The sequence below is a fragment of the Sturnira hondurensis genome, unplaced genomic scaffold (genome assembly GCF_014824575.4).
Source record: "Sturnira hondurensis isolate 20B ecotype Veracruz unplaced genomic scaffold, ASM1482457v3 Scaffold0000880, whole genome shotgun sequence".
NCBI lineage: Eukaryota > Metazoa > Chordata > Mammalia > Chiroptera > Phyllostomidae > Sturnira > Sturnira hondurensis.
In genome coordinates, this window is record NW_028073511.1 from 14,668,430 (window position 1) to 14,691,628 (window position 23,199).

The following is a 23,199-nucleotide window of genomic DNA, read 5'->3' on the forward strand; positions in this document are numbered from 1 at the left end:
CAATCTGTATTCTGAAATGATTCCGGATGACTTCATTTGTACGTGCTTTCCTATGGGAGTTAAGTATAGGCTTTTTTCCACATGTAGGCAATTGTTCTATTTGTTGTTTTACATTTAAAAAATTATTTTAGTTCACCTTAACTCATTCATTGGTATTTAATTGAGAAGATGCTTACCACTGTATCGTTTTTAAAAATTGTATTTGGTCTAGAAAATCACACTTGAAAAATATACTCATTTATATATTATAAAAAATATTAAATTACTTTGATGTTTAGAATTCTTCCCTGACTGGACAGGGCAAGCAGTTTTAAAGGCCTTCACTGACACTTTGTGGCACAGGGCGGAACTACAGTATTTTTCTAAAGATGTTTTCTGACATGTTTATTTATCATTTTGTATAAGTGTAATATAACAAATAACAAAGAATTATCTCACAAATCTGTATGCATATATTTGCAAATTAATTTTTTAAAGTGTATAATCTTTTACTAGTATATCTTAAACATAATATTAAAACCTAAATATTTTGATTTTATAAACAAATAATTCAAATTGAATATAAAATAATGTATATATTATTTTATACACAATTTTCTATAACATGGTCATTAATATTTTGGAATATGGTATTTTTTAATAATTGTGTTTTAACTATTTTAGTGGTTTGTGACTTTTAAAACTTCATAAAATAAATAATTAAGGTTGCTCCCAGGCATTAATATTCTGTATAGAAAATTATTGAGGCATATTATCATGTTTCAAAACTTTACTCTCAATTTTATAGCCTCCTTCTGCATTGAAATTGATTTTTTAATTGTAATAAAATATATGTAACTTAAAACTTATCATTTTAGCAAGTTTTAAGTGTACAGTTCAGTGGCATTAAGTACCTTTGCCTTGGTGGACAACTACCAACACCTCCAGCACATTTTTCATCTTGTAAAACAGCAACTCTGATTTCCTTACAAAGTACCCCTTATTCTCCTCTCCTCCCCGCCCCTGGCAACCACAGTTCTACTTTGCGTCTTAATGAATTTGACTGAGTACTTAACATAAGTAGGATCATACCATCAGCGTCCTTTTGTGCCTGGCTTATTTCACTTGGTATAACATCTATACCTTATTTTAATGTCACAGTAATTAAATAAATTTGAAAATCCTTAAAATAAAATTGATATATTTAATGAATCTTTTCAAAATGCTCAGTAACACACAGTATACCATGCATAATTACCTCTTGGTATCATAATTGATTATTACTTGATATTTCAAGATATAAGTATACGGTTAGTAGGAAATGCAATCTCACCTGTGCAGTTTACACGTTTTTAACTAAGCCATATACCACCAACAGATTAACAGTAGTATGTCACCTTATATGGTGTCAGATTAAAATTTTCCAAGTGCTAGTATCGATTTGCAATTGAAAGTAACTGCTTCCTTATGTGGGTCTGACAGATACTAAAGTCAAAATAGAGTTTAAGTGCAGAGTAAAATGACAGAGATATTTTTAAACTAATATTCCCTTTTCCCCTTTGAAAGTCGGTTAAACCTTCTGCCCATAAAATAACAAGAACATAGCTAAGGTTATTTCTAGACACACCACAAGCTGCAGACGTCCCCACGCATTCTGAGCCACTTTTCCATCTGTCAGTCCCGAGGAGAAAAGACAGGAGATACAGATCTTCCGATTCTCACAGACGGAGAGAAGGCAAACCAAATGCCGGCGAGAGAGAAAGGATAAACAGGCTTTACCCTTCTCAGCACCTCTGCACCTCAGACATCTGTTTCGTTAGAGTTTGTGTTAGAGCTGGAGTTTCACTGACTTCATTCTCACCTTCAGTTTTGTCCTTTGACCCTTATGCTCTCTTAACGATTCCTCCCTTGCACCTGGTTAATGAGGGCAGACTTTTAAGTGCAAACTCGCTACAAATGGACTTTAATATTGGTGGATCATGATCATTCAGAAAACTGATTTCAGAAGTAGTACCAAGTTCATGTCTTGGGGCCAATCAAAGCTCATCAGAATGTTGTGTTATGAAGGACTTGAGGCAAGAGAATAATGGACAAGCAACTAAGTTTTCAGTCATTTGTCAGACTTTACTTAAAGACCAATTAAGAAAATCAAGGCTTTCTTCAGCCAGTATGGCTTTTCTCTCCTTTTAAAGAAGCTCGTGGGTAAGTGTACCCTAGCAATGGCAGCATGCACTAAAAGTTTATGAACAAATCATGCCATGAATACTTATTTATTGCAAAGTATGCCCTAGGCAGTGTTTGTGTTGGGGGGAAAGCTACTGAAACCGAGAGTGTAAAAGAAAGAAAAGCACCAGCTCAAAATGATAATGAGCCTTTGTTCCAGTAGGAAAATATGAAAAAAATAAATACCCATAATAATTCATTATAAGTTTAGATTATGATTCCTGATCAGAAAAAATACAACATGCAATATGGTTTTAAAGAAGAAAGATGCCATATTGTGTTAGGCTGATTTTGTGAAACAAACTTTTTTATTTGTTTGATTGGTTTTGGATGGTTTTGGTAGGATTTCATTTATTGAAAAGAAGGTTGAAGTGGGTATGGTCATATCCAAACAAAGCAATAACACTTGCAATGTCCTTGGCATAGAATATGTTTATACCAAGTGAGATATGAAACTTCTATTGTACCTGTGAGTGATTTATGGGCAGCACTACAAGAGATAGGGACAAGTTCAAGGAGAACTTAATGGTGGGATGGCTTTGTTTTTTTTTTTTTTAACCCAATGAAGAAGGAAAGGAGAGATCGTACTGAAACGAGTAAGTTACAGCACCTGAAGTGAGTTCTCTCAAGGGATAAATGGATAGGAATACAGTTTGGCAGTGTGCAAGGTGAACTATTACAAGATTATTACAGTCTTATTATAATAGCTACTTATTATTATAGCTAATAGACACTGAAATGTGACTGGATATTTGCAGTAAGAATAGAAAGAAAATTACAGAAGCAGGAGATTTCAAACATAGGCAATAGGAAAAAAATCACAAAGGATATTAAACTCCAGGGAAATATATAGTCCAAGATGAACATTTTGGAAAAGATAGTGAATTTAACATTGCATACAACTCAACTCATGTGCTATCAAGAGAAGGTAGTGTTAACTTTGTACCTTTAAAGCTTTGAATGAGTGGATGACTGAGTAAATGGATATTTGTTCAACACAAATATAGAAAATATGTACTTGAAGATCTGTGTGTAGTTCTTGATAGCTCATTTTGAGATCTCTACTGATAATATATGAAATTTTCATAATAAAAAGATCAAGGGATAAGAGAGAAAATCCTGCTAATATATATGAAGGGTATAGTGAGATTTAGCCCAAGGAAGCAATGTCATGGGAAATAGGCATGGCCATAGTCTTTAATATTCAAATGTACATTATGTAAAGACCATACTTAAAGTATTTTAAAATGGTACCATACAATTATCAACATAAAATTCAAATTCAGTTTTCTTCAAGTGTGTAGATAGTATTCTTTATAGATTTTTTATCCCCCCCCCAAGATTCAAAAGTAAAGAAGCATTTGTAAAGAAAACCAATTTTTAGTACTTGTACACATAAATAATCTCAAAAAAGTATGACCTGGCTATTAGGGAAGCTAACACCATCTTAGGCTGTCTCCATAGAGAGATATTGACCAAAGCAATCATCCTGTTCTCTGCTGCCCTGGTTAGAGAGCACCTGGAAACATGTGTGCAGTTACAGATAGCTCATTTTGAGCCATTATTGAAAATCTTGAGTAAGTTCAGGATAAAGGTATCGGGGCGATGTGGGATGTAAAACCTGTATAGTTGAGCAGGATAATCTGGGAGATATTTAGCCTGGGTAAGCAAAGCCTTGGGGTATGATCATAGGTGTGATCTTTAATCAAATATGAATGACTACTGTTATGGGTTGAATTGTATCCCTACGAAAAGATAAGATGAACTTCTAACCCCCAGGACCTCAGAATGTATCCTTATTTGGAAATAGAGTCATTGTAAATATAATTAGTCAAGAGGAAGTCATATTGAAGTAGGTTAGACTGCTAATCTAGGATGGCTATGTGAAGATAGAAACACAGAGTTGCAAGCCAAGGAATACCAAAGATTGCTGGCAAACCACCAGAAGCTAGGAAGAGACAAGGAAGGACATCCATACAGGCTCCAGAGAGCAGGGACACTACCCTGCTGGGCTAAAGGAACAGACCACCAAGCCTCAGAGAATTATCTCTAAACTTTAAAACTAATGAGACTTGCCCTACTGAGTTGCAGACTTGCTTTAGACAAGTGACCCCTTTTTCCTTCTAATTGCTCACTTTTAGGATGGGAATGTGTATTCTATGCTTGTCCCACAGCTGTATTTGAAGATAGAGAACTTATTTTCTAGTTGTCACTGGACCACAGGTTCCTGGGAGGGACCATACCCCAAATCTTACCTATTCTTGACTTAGGTAATATTTAAATGAAATTTTAGATTTGAAGTCAATGTTGAAATGGGTTGAGAATTTGGGGATTATATTTTGTTTTGTTTTTTTTTGTTTTTTTTAAATATGAGGGGATTTTTTAAAGATTTTATTTATTTATCTTTAGAGGGGAAGGGAAGGAGAGAGGGAGAGAAATATCAATGTGTGGTTGCCTCTCATGTGTCCCACACTGGGAACTGGCCTGCAACCCAGGCATGTACTCTGACTGGTAATTGAACCACGATCCTGTGGTTCACAGGCCCGTGCTCAATCCACTGAGCTATGTCAGCCAGGGCTGGGGATTATATTTTGCTTTCTTCTTTGTTTTGTTAATTAGTTTCCACTTATAGGTGAGATCATACGACATTTGTCTTTCACTGCCTTGCTTATTCACTTAACATACTGTTCTCCAGTTCTATCTATGCTGTTGTGAAGGACAGGAGCTCCTTCTTTCTTTTGCTGTGTAGTATTCTATTGTGTAAATGAACCAAAGTTTTTTATCCATCCATTTACTGATGTGCACTTAGGTTGCTTCCAGCACTTGGCTATTGTAAATTGTGCTGCTATGATCATTGGGGTGCATAGGTTCTTTTGAATTGATGTTTCAGGATTCTTAGGGTATAATCCCAGCAATGGAACTGCTCGGTCAAAAGACTGTTTTATTTTTAGTATTTTGAGGAAATTTCATACTGTTTTCCACAGAGGCTGCACCAGTCTGTATTGCCACCAATAGTGTAGCTGCGCTCCCTTGTCTCCACAACCAGAAACAATGAAATAAAGAACAAACTGACAGTAACCAGAGGGGAAGGGAGAGAGATACCAGGGGAAAGATGGGGAAGGGTCACCCAGGAGCATGTATAAAGGACCCATGGACAAGGCCAAACAGGGGAAGGATTGAGGGTGTGGTGGGAGAAAGTGGTGGTGGGAAAATGGAGACAACTGTACTTGAACAACAATCAAAAAGAAGGAAAAATAAACAAATAAAATTGTAAAAAATAATTTGGGGATTATTCAGATGAAATAAATGTATTTTGCATATAGAAAAAAGCACAAACACAAATTTTTAGGGACCAGAGGACAATAATGATTTAAATTGTGTTTTCCTCAAAAACGATATTGAAGTGCAAACACACTATACCTAAGAATGTGACTTTATTTGGAAATAAAGTCATTGCAGATATAATTAATTAACACAATATCACACTACAGCAGAGTGGGCCCCAAATCCAATAGGATTAGTGTCTTTACGAGAAGACAGCCATGTGAGGATGGAGACACCAAAGAAGGCTGTGTGATAATGAAGGTAGAGATTGGAGTTATTTGCCTGCTAAGGAATGCAAAAGATTGCCAGCAAACCACCAGAACAGGGGAGTCAGACTCATTTTCACTGGGAGCCACACCAGCCTTGCGGTTGGCTTCAAAGGGCTGAATGTAATTTTAGGACTGTATAAATGTGACTACTCCTTAACAGTTAAGTGAGAGCTCAGTGCTGCCACTGGGTAGAAACAAGGTACTGGGCTGGATAAAAAAAAAAGGTGGAGGGCTGGATTTGGCACTCGGGCCTTGGGTTTGCTACCTGCGCACCAGAGGCCAGGAGAGAGCCAGAGAAGAATTTTTCTACAAGTTTCTGAGGGAGGGAACATGGCCCTGCTGACTCCTTGATTTTGGAGTCTGGCTTCCAGAGCTGTGAGACAATAAATTTTTGTTGTTTTAAAAGGCCCAATTTGTTATGTTCTGTTACAGCAGCTCTAGGAAACTAACGTAGATATAATCCAGAAAAAAAAAGGTTTTGTTACAGAACAGACCCGGGGGGGTGGGGGGGTGGGTGAATGATATACTTTTACCAAATGGACTCACCCTTGTGTTCAAGAGGTCTCCCACCCCCTACTAGGTTCGCCTTGCCCACTGCCAGGGAAAGGCGTCTCTCAATGCCAGAGACTGGTGAAAAGGAAAGGAATTATTTATTTCAAGTTATACAAACTTAAGAGTAATGACTTAATGTCTTCACTGAGATCCCAAAGTCCTTTACAATACCCACAAACGCACAGTCCTTCCTTCCCCCTTTGCCCAGTCCAGGGTACCACAGCTCAGAAAAAGAAATAGAAGTCAGCGTTTCCTCTCCACCCAAGCCCTGTGGTCCCCAAAAGATGCCGCATGGGTTTAAATCCCAGCGCCAATCTTCCTCTGCACCATTTCCGGCTCCTCTCACAATTGGCCGCAGCTGTCAGTATAGTCCAGGCAAGTGTGGAGCCAATCATCTCCAAGCTCTTACACAGTCTTACGGGAAAGTTGCCTCCCACTTACTTCCCTCCCATTTCTCTGGCTCAAAGCAGGGTCACAGCTGTTTAACATATCCATGAAACCAGTTAAAAGTTATAGATATGTTAAATGAATGTTCTAGAAGTTATCTGCAAAACTGTTGCTATTCACAACTCTCAATGGCCCTGCACCATGTGTCCCACCACCCCAGCTCAGACTTGTGGGGGTGAGGACATCTTGTATATATTTTTCTAATATTTCCTGGATACCCTGAGTTCTGGACCCCATTACAAATCCCTATTTGGGCCTCTCCCTTGGCTGCACCCTGTTACAGTTTAGTCCTTCAGTTCCTGGAACAATTCTAAAAAACCATGAGCAGAAAGAAAGGGAAAGCAGACATCACCTCAACATGAACAAGGACTTGCTAGTAGTTAAAGGCATGGCAAAATGAAATCAAGGTCTTTATCAAGTCATGGATTTTCTGCTATTAAAAATGTTCAAGCAGGATAGCACAGCACTGAGGTGATCTTTGCATCAAATGGCAAGTTAGAATGAACGATCTTCAACTCTGAAATTCCATATGAACTGCTGTGAAAGTTCCTGTCAAATCAATGCTGGCAGCTTCCTTTTCATCTGCTTCAATAAAGAGCATAACATAAAGGCATAGCACGGTGCATTAGATATAAATCTAAGTTCTAGCCCTTAACTAGCTGTTTGTTCTTACCTAGGTTCCATAATCTCTCTAGCCTTAGTTTCCCACCTGTAAATAGGAATATTAATAGTTACCACTTTGTAAGCTAGTTAATAAATTACTTAGAACAGTGCATGGCAGATAGTAAGTAATATGAAAGTGTCATTTGAAAAAAAATACTTGCTTTCATGTTGATTAAACAGAGTGCATTATTACTGCCGTTTCTCATCTCCATACATGGAAAATTAGGAGACAAACTAGAACGGCTTTATTTTTTCAGTGTTGTTTTTTTCTTTTATTTTTTTTAGTTTCAGAATTGTAGAATTGCACCATTTGGACTATTTATTGGCCAAGTATCAGAAGTACGGTGCTCTTGTCGATTTTCTTGTTAACAAGCCATGATGTTCTGATCGCCAGCTAGGGTGGATTTGTGCATGAGAGTGTGTGTGTGTCAGGTGTTTCCGAGAAACAAATCATCCTGCAGCATCATTTTCAGATAATAAAAAACAGTTCACCCTAATAAAGCTCACCTGAGTTTTAGGGTCTCAGGGTGCTGGAGTTACATACAGGTGTAAAGTTTCTCAAAATTAAATTCTCAGACATTCAGGTATTTTATTAAGTTAGCCTCTGTTGGTGACTGAAGGGTAATTTGAGCTTCAGGAGCCAGTAAAAGCATTTTTAGTGTATGAAACTCTTCATAAATGAAACATAATTATCAAAAAGATATCCTCATTCAATGACTTAAATTTAACAAAATGTGCCTTTATTTCTTCACTATATAAGGTTACTCATCACTGAGTCATTTGGGTGCATGGGAGACAGCTGTGGCAGGTTAATGATACCCTAGGCAAATTCATGGTTCCTCGCAATGAAGCAACCCGTCGATGTATGTGGTAGCGCCGCTCGCACCCATATAACTCTGAAGCCAGTGATTATGTAACCTTCAGGCACACCAGACAGAGGGAGGGAGCAAAATCAAGGACAGAGTGTTCCTTCCACAAAGAGAAACCCAGTGAGATAGCACAGCTCTTAAACATAAGGATATACTGAGAGGCGGTGAGGAAGAATCAGCTGGGGAAGCAGTGAAAAGTATGTTTGATTTAAGGTGATGTTTAGAGGGCATCGAGAGTAATAGAGTGGAGGATTGCATTTCTAGAATATATATATATATATGTGCTTTGTGATAGGTCTTTTATTTTCACTAAAGAAGGCAACCAGTGTAGTGAAAAACCAGCCCTTCACTTGCTGTTTAATCCCACGGGTCCTTAGACAAGTCTGATGAATTCCCTGTTTCTATTACCTCCTGTGGGTAATGATGTCTTCCGCTGGGATTGCTCTCCAGACTGAATGACCTGAGTATATGAACCACCTAGCTCAGTATTTGGCAATAATAGGAGCTGAATAATTATTGGCTTTTGTCTTTCAAACCTCTTCATCTTTTCACGTTTCGAATGCAGAGTTTGAGATCAGGTAAGGGTAAATGGCGTGGAGGAAGCAAACACTACAGTTCACTGAAAACAGCTGCCTCCTAATTCACCTGGATTCAGTAAATATTTCTTGGTCATCTAGCACATGTTGAACACTGAGGAAACAAACAAACAAAAAAGTCAAAAAGTTAGCCCTGGCTGGTGTAGCTCAGTGGATTGAGCGCGGGCCTGCGAACCACCCAATCGCAGTTCAATTCCCAGTCAGGGCACATGCCTGGGTTGCAAGCTAGTTCCCAGCAGGGGACTCACGAGAGGCAACCATACACTGATATTTCTCTCCTTCTCTCCTTCCCTTCCTCTCTGAAGATAAATAAATAAAATCTTTTTAAAAAGTCAAAAAGTTGTTGTGTGACTTCTGAGAATCACAATTCAAAGTCAAGTGAAAGTAAACAGCCTTATGATCCATTGAGAAATGTCTTACTAGGCAAATGAACCGATTTTAAGCATATATTGAGCATTCATGCAGATTGACCAATTCAGTGAAAACACAGCATGACCTTAAATACCTTTTCCTTTCAATATTCATGGGTGGACTTTATAGGAGTATTACTTAGCTTGATAGTGTTTCTTCATTAGTATCTATTGTTTTTGTTTATTTGGTTGGTTTACTGTCTTATTCTGTGTGGGCTACTATAACAGAATACCATAACCTGGGTCATGTACAAACAACATAATTTTATTTTTTCAAAGTTCTAGAGGCTGAGAAATTCAAGATCAAGGTTCTGGCTGGTTTGGGTCTGGTGAAGGCCCACTTCCTACTTGAGGGTTAGGCTGTAAATGTGAATGTCAAGAGGACACAAACATTTAGTCCATAATAGTTAATATTCCATTTTCTTTGCAAATTAGTTTGCGTGGCAGTGTGGAAGAACCACCACATGAGGACGGTAACGAACTACTTCATAGTCAACCTTTCTCTGGCTGATGTGCTCGTGACCATTACCTGCCTTCCAGCCACACTGGTTGTGGACATCACCGAGACCTGGTTCTTTGGGCAGTCCCTCTGTAAAGTGATTCCTTATTTACAGGTAACTATAAACTAAGTATCTAATGCATTTAAGATTCTTTGGACATTTACTAATTTTCTATGATTTATAGGTTATTTTTCTTCTGAATATAATACAATACAACCTTCAGATTTATGAGTGATTTCAATAACACTTTGGCAAATGCTAAAATCTCACAAACATTACAAATCTTTGATAAATAATTAAAATTGAACTTCTGTATCTTTAATAATTCTACAAATTCAAGACCATTAAAATATATTGGGTTGGCCGCTGAGTAATTATTATGAATTCTTTGAAAATTCTATGTCATTTTTTCTCCCACTTATAGGAGCAGTTAGCTTCTTTTTCAAAGTGATTTTTTTTAAACTGCAAAAAAAAGTGCTCTGCACAGGAAATGCCGAAAAAGAAAAACAAAAGCCAACTGAGACGTGGGTGGTGGTTGCTGAGAGGTTGGACAGCCTCCTTCACTCCCGGTCACACATTTCCACCTTCCAATCTGTTCGTGCCTGTCCTCCACATCTGTGAAGGACAAAATTTCCACTTCTGCTTGTCTTGGATCTCTGAAGTACATTTATCATTTCTATATGAAAATATAAAACAGACTCATTCTCCTCCAAAGAGAGTTCACCATGATGCTGAACACCGGGTGCACCTGACAGCAGAAGACATTCACACCATCTCACTTAACTTCATTCACAACATTCATGATCCCCACTAGATTCATTTTTCAAACGATTACCTGTCTGGTTGATTTGAGCTAATAGCAAAATCTAAATGAAAGAGCATCCACAAGTACACTCCTAGATGTGAAAAGCAACGACATAACTCTCAATTGTAATCACTTATGTTAAGATGCAATGTTATATCCCCTCCAAGAAAATCATGTAAATCGTTTGCTAGTGTGTATTAGACACCAACAAATATACTCATCAGAGTAAAAACTAAGTCACTGATTGCCAAGGGTCCGTCTAGTGGATTCTATTGCCGGATCAGCCTTACAGCACAGGTGCTCACGTTGCCACATCACAGGGAAGGCACTGCACTCTGGCTAACTGTCGGTGATGGATGGTAGTCTTTCAAGTGAACTATTATGGTTACTACCTAACGCTAGGGGAAATACTACAATGACTCTGCAGTTTAAACCGTACTATGTCTATCTAATTCACTACATTGATTAGAATTCATGAATAATAAATCATTAAGCCTTGCTGAATATTCTATGCTTACAATATCTTTATTGGTTAAATACAGAATGTGACACCGCCGCTATGAAAGAGCAACAGGGCAGATCTAAGACTGTAACCGCTCTCCCCCTGAGTGAGCGATGATGTTGGGGGGCCTTGTGCGCGTGGCATCCGGGCAGGGAAGTGGCGGAGGCTGAGAGGAGAAGGGGGTGGGTTTGGGAAAGAGATCTGAGTGCACTCAGAAGTAACATCAAGGAATTCCCAGGAGTCATCAACCAATCTAAACCTACCCTGATTGAGTTCAGCTCTTTAAGATTATACTTAAAATGAAATTAACCGCCAAGAATTTAACATAGTTTAAGCTTTAATTGACTATTTCTATGATGTTCTGCACTGAAATGCGGTCTGTTCCAATTAAAAGCTAAAACTCCAAGCTTGAGAAAGAGAGAGAAACCTGATGGTTCACTCATCATTATCACTGCCATAATTATAATGAGTAACAACAAACACAGCATTCATATGCCGGCCCAAAGCTAGGTGTTTCACATCTCAACTGATTCTCTCTGCTTTAGTGTGCAGTTTCACAGATGAGAAAACTGAGGCATAGAAAGGTTAAGTAACTTCCTGATATCAAAAGAGATGGGATTCATGTCCAAAAAACCTGGTTGCTGGTTGCATAGTTACTGCCGTTCCCAGAGAGAAGCAAAGTCCTGTCAATCTCACTCTCTTAAAAGAAAGAAAAAATGACAACACATATACATTAAGCCTAAGGTAATGTGAGCGACCCAACATTGCACAGCTGGCTGGTGGGAGAATGAGGATGACAATACACATCGGTAGGTCACCCTGATGCTTGGCCCAGAGCCCTCCCTCATGCTCTGCTCTTCGATCCCTTTCGCTCACTGTTCCTGCAGTCAGTGCATCAGCAAGGAAGGCCTGCTGTATGAAGCAGAGATTCCTGACCTTCTCCATACTGTGGGATCAGTATAACTAGAAAAGAGACAAAAGAGGAGGATGACTGGACCACATCTATTACATTACTTTAGATTGAGGCTTACACCTATTTACTAATGCAAAATAATATTCATTAAGAACATAAAACACCATGCCCAATACTGAGGACACAGCGGTGGAGGAAAAAAAATACAGTAGCAATTCCTTTTGCTCTAGAAATTTTTCCAATAGAGAAGACAGATAATAAATAAGTTAATTAAGCAAAATAATTGTACTATAATTACTGAAAAAATAAACAAAAAATTGTCATGAAAAGTAACAGAAAAGAGAATGAGGCTTTGTTTTAAAGATGGGATTTTGAGAGTGATATTAGAATCAGCAATTCACCCAGTGTTGGGGAATAACTTAAATATAATTGTATAAACTGATCATGTGGAGGTAGGTATGCTAAACAAGTTACTTATTTCCTTAAGTCCTATTTAAAATGCCATTTGTGGTGTTATTAATTATAAAGATCTTGACTAGGGGAATTTATTTGCATTTTAGAAGCAAGTTGCTCTTACCTGCAATGAGCAAACTATGGTAAAAAGATCCAGAATTTTCATTTACCACAACTAATGACTTTCTTTGGTTGCAACATGTTAGAAGTAAATTGATATGCAAATAATGTTTATCGTTTGAAAATATGAACTGATTCAACAACATCAGTTCAATGCAATTGCAATCAAATTCCATATGACAGTTTAAAAGAAAGACACGTCATATTATGCTCTATAAGTGAGAGTTTTTCAGTTCAGTCTAAACATATGTGTTTTATTTTTTCGGTTGAGGATGATTTCTTCTATCAATGGAAAAGTATTAAGAATAGTAATCATGCAGAGACTACCAGATTATAAATGAAAACATTCGGCATAAAAAAAAGAAAAGGTTACAATGTTTTCATAGTCCCTTTTACATGTTTAAGAACAAACCTACTTTTATCTTAACACGTTGTAAATATTATTTTAACCGAGCTTTTTCTAACTGGAAAGCACTGTGCAAGATGCTTTTTGGCAGGTTGAAATACATGTATTTGTTGTGACTGCCTTTCTAATAAGGTAACAATATTAAGAGTGACCCACTAAATAGAGGTGCTTCTTTCACTGTGCCCTTTTTCCTAGACTGTCTCAGTGTCTGTGTCTGTCCTTACACTGAGCTGCATCGCTTTGGATCGATGGTACGCCATTTGTCACCCTTTGATGTTTAAGAGCACAGCCAAGCGGGCCCGGAACAGCATTGTCATCATCTGGATTGTCTCTTGCATTATAATGATTCCTCAGGCCATCGTCATGGAGTGCAGTGCCACGTTCCCCTCCATAGCCAATAAAACCATCCTCTTCACCGTGTGCGATGAGCAATGGGGAGGTAAGTCAGTCACGGCCCACGAGCTGACGTGTCTATTGTAGTCGCAAACTGAAAATTGTATTTGCACAGCCATTGTAAAGCTGGCCTGGTATAGTTTGTTGGCATTTGCTAGCCTAGTTTCATAAAAACATGAAAACCAAGTTGAAACCCAAGGTAGTTTTACAGAACAACTCCACCTGTCTTGGTCCTGCTGTGTATTACCATCTAGTTTTCAGATGGGAAATGAAAAGAGGAGTTTATTCCATAATTCAGATCTGATTATATTAGCTTTTCTTATATTGTCTAAAACAAAAAGGACTCATGTATATGAGTCCAAATGTGCATTCTGGAATGATTCTCACTTTATGAGGAGGTAGAACGTTATACTGCCTCAAGTGTCAAGTTCCCTAATGAATTCCAAATACAACTGAATTTTTTATTTGAAAACCTGTCCTGCCTGGAAACTTGACTGCAGTTGACTATGAGGACCTATGCTTTTTTTTTAGTCAAATTACCTAAATTTGCTTTCTCTGTTTATAACATATTAAATTGCTAAAAGTTATCACTGGCATAACTATTATATACTTTAAGAATGATATAAATAATGAATCCTTTTTCCCCTTCTAATATGCATAGTAGTTAAATTTAAACAAGCAAGACCTTGGAAGTCTTATGCTCCTTTGACCCAAAACTCTCAGAGATAGCCTTTAAGGTTGGTCTGTGACAGTGGACATACTTCCATCAATGCCTGGTAATGGTACAAACCTGAATCCAGGGACCAGTGACAGAACGTAAAATAGTCCTTCATTTCAGCACAGTATGCACTAGTTGCATAATTATTGCATGAAATTTGAAGGAAAAAATCAGCCCTCTTCTGAATAAGTATGTATTCAAAAATTAGCAGTGTACCCCCAAATTGCTTATTAATACATTTTCAAGTATTTACATTTTTTATTAATCTCAATTCTTACCCTGGTACTTTTATTGGAGCACTAAAAAGAGAAAAACTCAGTAACTGAAAAGTTAGGCACATACTTTCACTAAAGCAAGATAAAATTTAAAGACACTATGATTATTTTGTACATTATCTAAAGTCCTATAATAGCTAAAATGTCACAATTTGTCTTTTCTATTTTCCTAAATATTAAATATCCTTTATAAATATTTATCCCAAAATATTATATCCTTTTTGTTGCTGAGATTTACTCTCTTTTAAAATTTTTTTCCTTTTTTTAAAGATTTTATTTATTTATCTTTAGAGGGGAAGGGAAGGAGAGAGGGAGAAAAGTATCAATGTATGGTTGCCTCTCGTGCATCCCCTGCTGGGAACTGGCCTGCAACCCAGCCATGTGCTCTGACTGGGAATCAAACCTGGATCTTTTGGTTTGCAGGCCTGTACTCAATCCACTGAGCTATACCAGCCAGGGCCTGAGATTTACTCTTATTTTCTAACATTTGGACAAGAGTTTACAGGGCAGCTAATATTCCAGCAGAACATTAAAGGTGAGCAGGGAATCATCAGATAGGGAAGAAGAAAAAGCGTGTCCCAGGAAGAAAAAAAAACATACAGTGGGCAGCATCACTGGAAAAAGAAAGAAAGAAGGTCCCAAGTGACAATTTCAGGAATGTAGGGTTATGTCAACTAATGAACTGTATTTGGGAAAAGATGGGTTGGGGACCAATTGTGTTATGTTTCTTATGCAATTTCTTTACATTTGGAGTTATGTTTGGAAACAACCTAAAACTCTCTTGGTCAGATTTACTTAGTTAATTCTTGATGAAACTGGCCCATAAATTGTTTGCTCAATATTGGGAAGCAAACAAATATACCCTAAATCTGAGCTTTCAACCCCCAAAATGGGTTTCTTTATGTTTATGGAGATGGGTATTAGATAAAATGCCTGCCTACTATTCAATTTGTGTCAGTAATATTTGCACTAAAGTATTTTAGCAATTTCATTTATAAATCTGTAGGCAGCTTTTATAATTTTTTCCTTTCCCATGTTGGCCTGAATAATTAAGTAACATTATTTCCCATTAAAAAACATTTACAAAACTAGGGAATCTTGACAGTTGTTATTGTTATGACTAAGTATATGACCACATCACTTTCTAATTACCTTTGAGCAATAAATATATAAAACTCATTTCAACCTGGAGTATTTTTATTTTCTAGCTATAGCAGGGATATTGTCCTGAACAAAGCAAGTATTGTTGAGTACCTAAAAATCTAAACTCTGACTTCAGAAGTCACCTAGGCTGGGTTTATAAAGTATTTAAAAGTCATTTTCTATTAGCTATAATTACTTAAAATTATCATAAAGGCCAAGATTAAGTGTAACCAAATGGAATTTGATCATCCTCAAAACAAACAATAATCTCTAAGATATTAGCTTTCAAATATTAGATAAAATTATTATTCTAATGTTTTTAAGAAGAATATAAAAGAATTCAAAGCAGGTCTTTGTTTTGCTCATTAGACATTTAGTTTATAATAATTTTTACATAGCATAAACTTTGTTAATTTAGGCTATTTATGTTAAACTTAAAATGTTATAATTCAGACCAAATGTGATACTTAGATCTCAAAACATCATAGGAATTGTATCTTACAGCATCAGCTCTCTAAAGATCTTTAAAGTCAGAATACCATTTAGCACAATTTTTAAAACTTTGTTGGGAACTGTCTTTCTTATCTTTATCTTAAGTTACATGAACAGAATATTTATAAAAGCAGACAGTGGTATCACAATCATTTTATAACGAATATAACAGTGTAAAAAGAGCCAGTAAACAGTGGGGCCATTTGATTTCTTTCTGTCAGATCCCATTTGGGGAAGTCTGGGAAGTGCTATCTCTCTCCTGGTCACAATAACCAAGAACTCTGTCACACTGAAAATATTACCAGAGTGATGTAATATTTTATGAAACTCCCTATATTTTTCATTGCCTATGGCCTATTCAGAAAAAAAGAAAAGACCACAAACAATAACTTCTGGCAGGCACACTTAACACTCAAAAACAAATAAAATGTATTAATATTTTAATGACCTTAAAATATGTCTTTGTATCTGTTTGTTGTTTGCTTCAATTATATCAATTCACACTTTTAAAATTTAAAAATTCTTCCAGCAGTATGTTTATACTTTCTTGATCACTTGGTTTTTGAAAGCATAGTTTCACAGGACAAATCCAAATGGGAAGAATTCAGCTTTCTTTTTGCACTCAATCAATGATATAGCCATCTCAGTTTTCAGTTATCCAGTGTTTAATGAGCATATACTATTTGTCAGACTTTCTTATGGACATTGGGAACTCATAATCTCCCTCTTTTTAGATTTTATTGCCAAATTGTTCCTTAGTGGACTGAAAAAATAATAATGCATCTCTTCTTTACAGCCAAATTTATTATGGCATCTGGTCTCTTAGGAGATTTTGGAATATATATATATATATATACATATATATATATATATATATATGTTTGTATATGTATTAATAGGAACATTTATTAATATATTCATTAGAGAAAGATAATAAAATATATTAAAGATTCAGGTAAACATTGATGGATCCATAAGCTTTGATAAAGCAGTCCAAGTTAAATTTTTAAAAATAATTTTTATTTGTCTGTTAAATTCCTGATGGATGTACCATGAAGGAGAAAATGTTTGTAGTTTTTAGGTAATTAGATTAACATGTTGGCTCAAAAATGGACCTTAACTCATCTGAGAGAAATTAAATTAGGTCTAATATACATTATTCTTTAATCTTTGATTTCAAAGTAAAAATAAATATACACATTTAGTCCTTTTTTGTTGGTTTGCTATATGTGCAATAATTTATCCAGATATGCATATTCATCAGTTCATTGGAAACACTAATTTTTAATGGTTGTCAATCTTTAAAGTGATATTTTATAATTTAGATTATCCTTAAGTAGAACAAATTTTATGTAGCTGCATTCTAGGTTATATTACAATGTTTTAAAATGCATTTAAGACACTGCTCAAAAAGTGCAGAGAGACTACGAAGATAGTTTCAACCATGTGATCTCAACTGTAAGTGGCACCTAATCAAGACAAACAAACAAACAACAACAACAAAAAAACAAGAAGCAAAATATAACCAGAGACATTGAAATAAAGAACAAACTGACAGTAACCAGAGGGGAGGTGGAAGGGGATACTGGAGGGAAAAAAGGGGAAGGGTTTCCAGGAACAACTATAAGGACACATGGACAAAAACAAAGCCGGGTAGGACTGAGGGTGGGAGGTGGGCATGGTGGGGTGGGGCATCAGTGGTGGAAGGAAAATGGAGACAACTGTACTTGACCAATTAAAAAAAAATGAATTGAGTGGGCCTGTAGGGGGAGCTCTGCTCCCTGCCTCCATGGTAGAGCACAACAGAGAGAGCTCCAGTTTCCATAGTTCTTCCAACTTCTTCTTCCCTTCTAGAAAAGTTTCATTGATTTGGTTTTCGTGGTCATGCACCTGAATCACCATGGTATGTTCCAAATTGCAATTATTTGTTGTTCCCAAATAAATCCATTATGTTGGAGGGGGGGGAAACACAATTTAAAATTTCAATGATATTTCCAAGGAATTTAAGACTATCGTGTTACCCCTGTTATTTATAATAATCTCTTTATTAAGACAATCTATCCTAGACTGAAAGTATAATTTCTCTTGATCAAGTTTTCTGTGTCTGTTCATGATCAAAATATATGTTTAGCAGCCAATTACATACTTTTGACTGTTTGTATAAATATACTAATCTCTAAATGAGCTTTCTGTCCCATCTGTTTAAAATTTCTAACTGTTATCACAGTGGTGGTATCCATAGCTGCAGTTAAGTGAAAACAAAACTATCAAAATCTACCTTCCTCTACTCACTCAACTTAGTCTACTGAAAACATCCAGGCTTCACAGGTATATAAGCTTCAAAGCCATATTTTTAGGTGGGAAGCTCATGTGATACCTCTTCAAGACAAACAAAAGTTCAAAGCCACTTAGGTGCCTGGAAAGTGCTGAAGTCACTCTCGGGTGCCTTTGAAACTGGCTCACCAAATGCTGGTCAGGCTGTAGCACTTCAAAGGGAAAGACTGTTTGTTATTCCTCCAGTGAGGCTGCTGGGATTCTACTACTTTTTAGGTAACTGGCCTGTTTTGCAGGGTAAACTTGAAAGGGAGTTGGAAACGGATGAGCTAGGTGTGAGCCACGTGGGCCATAGAGAAGCTAAAAGTGACACATTGGGCTCAAGCAGCACACCCACCCTGCTGTCCCCTCCGAAGATTATGGTGGGGGAAACATCGTCAGAGAAATGAGAGAGTTTTAGAAAGAAGAATAAAGAGAATATTAAGTTAAACTCAACTGACGCTGGAGGATAAGGCTGCGAAATCAAAGGAAGGATATTCAACTCAAACACATATTTAAAATATATTCAGTAAAAATGAAATGAATGCTCAATAAATGCTATCATTAGTATAGTGATCATCACAATTATTAATAGCTGATACAATAAATTGCCCTTATCTCAATGGATGACATAACTGAGTCTGCATGCTTCTAATGCCCTTTCCAAAGTAATGAGAATAATAGGTGCGTGGAGGTGAAAGAATTATCCCTCAAGTATGGAATCAAATCCATTGCCAACATCAAAGTCAAAATAATTTGTGTAGTTTTTAGAAATGAATTTTAAAAAAACTTTGTTTTGTTAGCTTTCAGGTAGAATTATGTTTAATTTTTGCTTAAAATACCCATGGAATTCATGTAGGATATATTCTGTTGTTTTTTTACATTCAAGTAAACATGGCTAGATTTCTGTAATGTATCCACATATCAGTGTAAGGAAAATATCCTTTAAAAGCATTTAAAAAGTCAGTGATGGAAATATTTTTGAAAAGCAATAAAAATTAATGTTGAGTCACAATGCCATTAATTAATTGATTACCTGCCTCTTTAATGAAAGTGTTCTGTGATAGGTATCACTGTGTTTATATAATTAATGATAAGTAAGACATAGCAATAATCTTAGAGATGCTTGTGACTAATAAGTGAGGTTGATATAAAAGAAAAAATATTCATGTTGGTTTAAAAACTTTAAAATACCCTAAAAATCTCATTTTGTTATTAAAAGTACATACATACATACAACATACTTAAAGATTAATTTTGTATATGACCTAGTAACTTAACAAAAATATCATCAAATGTTTGCTGTATTTATTTTTCTGGTTCTTTTTTCACATCTGAAGGTACATCTGGGAATAGCTTTCCATTTCTCAGGAAAGTTAAATTCTAATGAGGAGGAATCAACAAAGATTACATTCTCTTGCTATTTTAACAAAAGCATTAGTAATTAGTTTTTGATCGAGTTATGTCTCTTCTTGTAAAAACAAGTATAGGACAAACCAAATTAATCTTGTAAATTAGCCACACGCAATCAAAACAAAAAAAGGCCTCTGTTAAACGCACACTTGACTGCATAGACTCTGGCGGTACAAATTAAGAACCAGCTAATTGTTATTCCTCTCTGAGCATATTAAATTAAATTAAGACTTCAAGTTTAGTACATGTATACTGAATAAATATAAGTAGTTAATATTGTAAATTGTTTTTTCTTTTTTTGCATGTGTGTGCCTGTGAGATCAGATAGAGGGTAAATCTATACTCTGAAAGCAAAGCACTGACAAAGTCACCTTTAAAAATAGCTATGAATGATAAGATTTTATTATTTTGACTTTCGTTCCAGGTGAAATTTATCCCAAGTTATATCACATTTGCTTCTTTCTGGTGACGTACATGGCCCCCCTGTGTCTTATGGTGTTGGCCTATCTGCAAATATTTCGTAAACTCTGGTGCCGACAGGTATGTATTTCAAATAATTTCCTTGTGCTTTTTTTTCAGGATGCACTTAAAAATAAAATTTAAGAGTGGATTGAACCAACATAGAACGCTTAGCAAAGGATTGTGTACGTTGCTAAAATAATGAGGGTCTAGCCACGGCCATGTGTCCAGTCATTCTTTAGGGTGGTGTTTAGGGAATATATTTTATGAAATACTTAAATGATTTTAAATTTTAAATCTCTGTGATTAATTAACTTGATTTTCATCTGGGACTAATATTATAAATTTTACTTTTTATGAGAAATAACAAATAAAATTCCATTAGTTTCCTGGGATTACAAGTAAAGAACATTACATGTTTGATGAGATTTATGGAATATATTTGTATTGTACGTGTTTGATCTCCAACTTCAAAAGGTTTTGTTTTTTGAAACAAGAAAAGAATCAAGCAAAATTTAGTGTTTTAGAAACTGTTTATAGTGCTAATTTGAGAGTACTAAACTCTGTTAGATAAGTTGCTTCTTCCAGTTAATGTATTAATTCTCTCAGTTGTTCATTCATGAAATACTTATTACATTTCATTTTCATGCATATTTGATTAAAAGCTAAAAATTGTAGGCATTGGGGAATTCATAGTCTACAGGAGGAACATGATCAGGTGCAGAGTGAAAATTGCCTTGAAAAATACAAGCACAGGGGATCAGAGGACAGCGTGGTAGGGGATGGATGTGATTCAAAGTAGGTAGCAGTTAGGCTAACCCTTGATTCGTGGGATATCAGCAGCAAACACATGCAATGGTGTGTAAAAGCATAGAAAAAGGATATAGCTCAGCCTCTTATATTGGTAAGTTGTATATTAAAATGACACATTACTTACAAATGTGTATCTCTGTCTCTAAATATTTTGCCACAACTTTAAGCTTACCTGGCTCGGAAATTTATTGCCAGCACTTTCAGCTTCCCCTTAGTCTGTTTGCTCTGATGTATTTTACCCAATGGAAATAATTTGTAGGGCCACTTTAATTCCTTAAAATAATTTCACAAACCTTTTATTTGGTCATTGTCTGAGGATGAGTCTCAATTCAGGTCTTCTTTAACCATTGTTTTTCAAAGCAGTTTTCCAGATCATTGGTTAGTGGTTGGATATGAGCTATAGTTGCATTTTTCAACCCTACATGTCTCATCATTCCAATTTTTTTCTTTTTCTCTATTTTTACAAAGAGGCCCTTTCATAATCTTGTAAATGCAACCTGTGTCAACACTTACTAGCATTCTATTGCCCAATTTTCAACTAAAATAACAAATGTGTACCACTGGAAAACATAGGCAGTGATTTTCCAGATCCTAATGATAGTTTCCTCCATACTCTCCACCTGACTGTGAAACCAATATCAAATATTTTAGACTTTCTGTTATTATTGTACCCCACTTCTTAATAACTGTTATCATACTAGTCAGTTTTTGTTAGGTTACTTAGCTCTGAAGGAAACCCAAAGTATGTGGGTTGCAACAGTGGTTTGTATCACTCACGCTCTGTGTCACTCAGGGCGGGGGGTGGACTGAGAGAGACTGCACCCCACTTGTCCTCTCGTTCCAAAACTCAGCCCGAAGGAGCAGCGCCTCCTGCAGCATGCCATTCTGGGACTGAGGGGAAGGGCAAGAAAGCTGCAAAAAAACATGTTACATCGCTTAAATTTTCTGCTTTGAACTGGCATTGACTTCTCCGTTTTCATTTGTCAAAACAAGTCATGTGGTTAAGCTTGATCATGAAGAATGAACGACGTATCCTTTACTCTCCAAAAGACACTACAAAGCAAAAGTCGATGGGGGGTCTTCTTAGAAGCTGGGGCGTGGAAATGATAAGGCACAGAGAAGTCCTAAACACAGACTCGAGATCCAGACTGTATGGGTTTAAATCCTGACTCTACAACTGAATTGATACACCAATTTTATCAATTACTTCAATTCCTGTGCCTCTCTTCTATCATCTTTAAAGTGCAGTCATACAGCATCTACATCACAGTGCAGTTACATTTAGTAGGTGGATATATTTAAGTGTCTGGTACATAGAAAATGTTTATTAAATAAAATACTTGAAGAGCATATGCTGTTACGTAACCTTTCAACTAATTCTGCTTGCATTTTTAAAATCACAAGCATCAGCCGAATTGAGGTATGTGACTGCTTTCTTAAAGAGATTTCTTCTGCAGTAAAATAGCATTATAATGAGCTTTTTATTTGTCCACCTCCCTTACTCTAGTAAGTAGAAGACAGTACACTCTAACCTTCATCTGGTATCCTTCCAGTTAGTCACACTTCTTACATACCAGTTGCTTAATAAATACTTCATATGAAAAAAGTGAGTAAAAGAATAACAGAAAGGGCTAAAAAAATTAGATATAGAAACACAAGGGGAATCCATTGCCTAGTTATTAAGAAAAAAATTTCTCAGAGGAAAATTGATTTGAAAATATTTTTGGAAGAGAAAAAGCATTTAATGAGCATATAATACTAAAATATTTTAGATTTAGATGGAGACTTGGATTTAGATGTTCAGTGTAAGAGCATTTCCTAGTTCTATATTTTTATTGGTTAATGAGCATTACATAAATAGGTGCTTATGTTTTATTCATTTATTTACAGGTTGACATAACTTTCAAAGTCTTTGGGTGTGCCTGAATCTGTCTTGTTCATAATCGTAACCCTAACAATTAACAAGGTACCTTGCATACATAAAGTATTCAAAAATGTTTGTTGAATAATTAGGCAACTACCAAACCCCAACCAATATACTTCTCTGTTATTTAATCTTATTAGTTCTCCATTTCTCAGACTCTAAAATATGTTCAAAATTATATTACAAGTCTAGAAATAATCCACATTCTTTTCATAGAGTGTCCTG

At 36.1% G+C, this 23,199-nt stretch overlaps 1 protein-coding gene across 2 annotated transcripts in view; it reads left to right on the forward strand.

Moving 5' to 3' along the window:
* The window catches only part of HCRTR2 (hypocretin receptor 2), a 93,469-nt gene that overhangs the window by 47,752 nt on the left and 22,518 nt on the right, over nt 1-23,199 (forward strand). For both annotated transcript variants that reach the window (XM_037056232.1, XM_037056240.1), the window contains exons 2-4: nt 9,768-9,946; nt 13,227-13,470; nt 20,203-20,318. In XM_037056232.1, coding sequence (XP_036912127.1) covers nt 9,768-9,946; nt 13,227-13,470; nt 20,203-20,318 — 539 coding nt within the window. The remainder of the gene's footprint in view (nt 1-9,767; nt 9,947-13,226; nt 13,471-20,202; nt 20,319-23,199) is intronic.